The sequence below is a fragment of the Apaloderma vittatum genome, unplaced genomic scaffold, assembly GCF_000703405.1.
Source record: "Apaloderma vittatum isolate BGI_N311 unplaced genomic scaffold, ASM70340v1 scaffold16172, whole genome shotgun sequence".
In the NCBI taxonomy this organism is placed as follows: Eukaryota; Metazoa; Chordata; class Aves; order Trogoniformes; family Trogonidae; genus Apaloderma; species Apaloderma vittatum.
In genome coordinates this window covers 2906-5821 of record NW_009703226.1, presented here as the reverse complement: position 1 = coordinate 5821, position 2916 = coordinate 2906, and the positions used below count along the sequence as shown (strand labels likewise).

The following is a 2916-nucleotide window of genomic DNA, read 5'->3' as shown; positions in this document are numbered from 1 at the left end:
CAACCGGTTGAACATGAGCCAGCAGTGTGCCCAGGTGGCCCAGAAGGCACACGACATCCTGGCTTGTATCAGGAACTGTGTGGCCAGCAGGAGTAGGGATGTAATTCTGCCCCTGTACTCAGCACTGCAGAGGCCTCAACTCGAACCCTGTGCACAGGTCTGGGCCCCTCACTGCAAGAAAGACACTGAGGTGCTGGAGCGGGTCCAGAGGAGAGCAACGAGGCTGGGGAAGGGACTGGAGGGAAAGTCCTGTGAGGAGAGGCTGAGGGAGCTGGGGGTGTTTAGCCTGGAGGAGACTCAGGGGGGAACCTTATCACTCTCTACAACTCCCTGAAAGGGAGGTTGTAGTCAGGTGGGAGTCAGGTTCTTCTCCTGAGCAACTAGGGACAGGACAAGAGGGCATGGCCTGAAACTGTGTGAGGGAGGGTTTAGGTTAGACATCAGGAAACGCTTCGTCATGGAGAAGGTGATCAGGCATTGGAATGCACTGCTCAGGGAAGTGGTGGAGTCACGGTCCCTGGAGGTGTTTAAGGAGAGGCTGGATGTGGAATTTCGTGCCATGGTCATGCCTTCTGGTCCCAGCCTCAACAATTCGTGATTCTGTGATTCTAGCAGGAGAGTGCAGCTACTGTATTACCCTTGCCTGATGAACAGTCCTGTTGCAACAGAACTAGGGGCAATGGTTTTAAACTAAAAGATGGTAGAATTCGAGTGCATATAAGGAAATGTTTTATAATGAGTGTGGTGAAACACTGCCCAGCGAGATGGTGAAGGCCCCATCCCTGGAAACATTCAAGGTCAGGCTTGATAGGGCTCTGAGCAACCTGATCTAGTTCCCTGCTCACTGCAGGAGGGTTGGACTAGATGACCTCTAAAGGGCACTTCCAATCCAAAACATACTGTGGTTCTAATCCTGGCAATCAATGGAGTCACAGCCAGGTCATCCACACACTTCGGCCAGATGGGAGCTTTGAAGATGCTTCTTAGACTCCCAGAGTGAGGCCTCAGGAGGTGGCCTGGGGGTTGGTTCTTGTCCACACTGTGTTGATGTTTGTGAGCATCAGCTCTGAAACAGATTCAGAAAAATAAAAATAAAATCCTGTTTCAACTTACGTGATTTGTATGCTCAAAAGCATTTTTGGAGCTGAAAACCCCCTGGTATTTCAGGCATAAAACCAGTCTTACTGTTATTCAACTCATGACAAGCACAGGAAATAAAGTAGAATAGTTCAGTTGGAAGAGACTTAAAATGACCATCTAGTCCAACTGTCTGATCGCTTCAGGGCTGAGCAAAGTTAAAGCATGGGATTAAACGTGCTGTCCAAATGCCTCTTCAGCACTGACAGGCATGGGACATCGACCATCTCACCAAAAACCATGTTCCAAGGTTTGCCCATCCTCTCCATGAAGAAAAGTTTCCTCATGACAAGTCCAAATCTCTCCCAAAGGAGAGCCCAAAGGCTCAGCAGCATTCCCATGCATGCCCGCACTGGATACCAAAGATCAGCACCTCCCTCTCCACTTCCTCTCCTCAGGAAGCTGTAGAGAGCAGTGAGGTCACCCCTCAGTCTCCTTTTCTTCAAACTAGACAAACTCCAAGTCCTCAGCCACTCCTCAAACAAGCCTGCCAGCCCCATCCCCAGCTTTGATGCCCTCCTCAGGACGTGTTCAAGGACCTTAACACACTTTTTAAATGGCGAGGCCCAGAACTGTGCAAAATACTCAAGGGGAGGCCACACCAGCATTAAATACAGCAGATCAATCACCTCTTTTGACTGGCTGGCTGTGCCACCAGCCCAGGATGGTGTTTGCCCTCTTGGCTTCCAGGACACATTGCTGACTCCTGTGGAGTCTCCTGCTCACCAGCACCCCCAGGTCCCTTTCCGTGTCTGCTGGATTCCATGGCAGGTGCAGATTCCAGCATTTGTTCCTGTTTGGTTTCATGCCACTGACATTTACCCAGTGATCCAATCTATCCAGATTCCACTGCAAGGCCTCTTGTGTCCCTCAACAGACTAACAGTCACTCTCAGTTTAGTATCATCAGCAAGCCTAACAGTGCATTCAACTCCTGCATTCAGATCATTGAAAATTTAACAGAACTGGCCCTAGAATTGAGCCCTGAGGACCAGCACCATTGACCGGTCACCAGCCAAATGTATCCCTGTTCACTGCAACTCTGTGAGTCCTGCTGCTCAGCTAGTTCTTCACCCAGCACACCACATACCTGCTCATCCCACAGCTGGACAACTTGTCCAGAAGGATGCTGGGAAGGACACTATCAAAAGCCTTACTAAAATCCAGAAAAACTACATCCAGTACCTTCCCTTCATCCACTGGGAGGGTGACCTTATCACAGAAGGATACTATAGATTCATAGAATCATTAGAGTAGGATAAGACTTCTAAGATCATCAAGACCAACCATCAACCTGATAAGACCATAACGACTAAATCAGGTCCTGAAGTGCCATGTCTACATGTTTTTTTGAACACCTCCAGGGATGGTGACTCCATTACTTCCCTTGGCAGACTCACCAATCTTTCAGTAAATAAATTTTTCATAATATCCAATCTAAATCTCCCCTGGCACAACTTGAGGCCATTTCTTCTTGTCGTATGGCTAGTAACTTGAGAGAAGAGACCAACACTCACCTTACTACAACCTCCTTTCAAGGATTCCTCTCAGCCTCCTCTTCTCCAGACTAAACAACCCCAGTTCTCTCAGCCAGTCCTCATAAAAGTTGTTCTTCAGACTCCCCCTCACCAGCTTCGTTGCCCTTTTTTGGACCCGCTCCAGCACCTCAACATCTTTCTGAACTGTGGCCCCCAAAATTGAAGCTGTGGCCTCACCAGTGCTGAGCAGAGAGGCACGATCTCTTCCCTATTCCTGTTGTTTTTTATACAGACACGGACGG

The 2916-nt window shown here is 49.0% G+C and overlaps 1 protein-coding gene across 1 annotated transcript in view; it reads right to left on the bottom strand.

Annotated features, from left to right (window-relative positions):
- LOC104270256 (golgin subfamily A member 4-like) overlaps positions 1-1903 on the bottom strand; it is a gene marked incomplete at its 3' end in the record, with an annotated part of 29440 nt that extends 27537 nt beyond the window's left edge. The window contains exons 1-2 of the mRNA XM_009864563.1: positions 1767-1903; positions 901-1066 (exon numbers count right to left, since the gene is read on the bottom strand). Coding sequence (XP_009862865.1) covers positions 901-1066; positions 1767-1903 — 303 coding nt within the window. The remainder of the gene's footprint in view (positions 1-900; positions 1067-1766) is intronic.
- Between the last annotated feature and the right edge of the window lie 1013 nt (positions 1904-2916).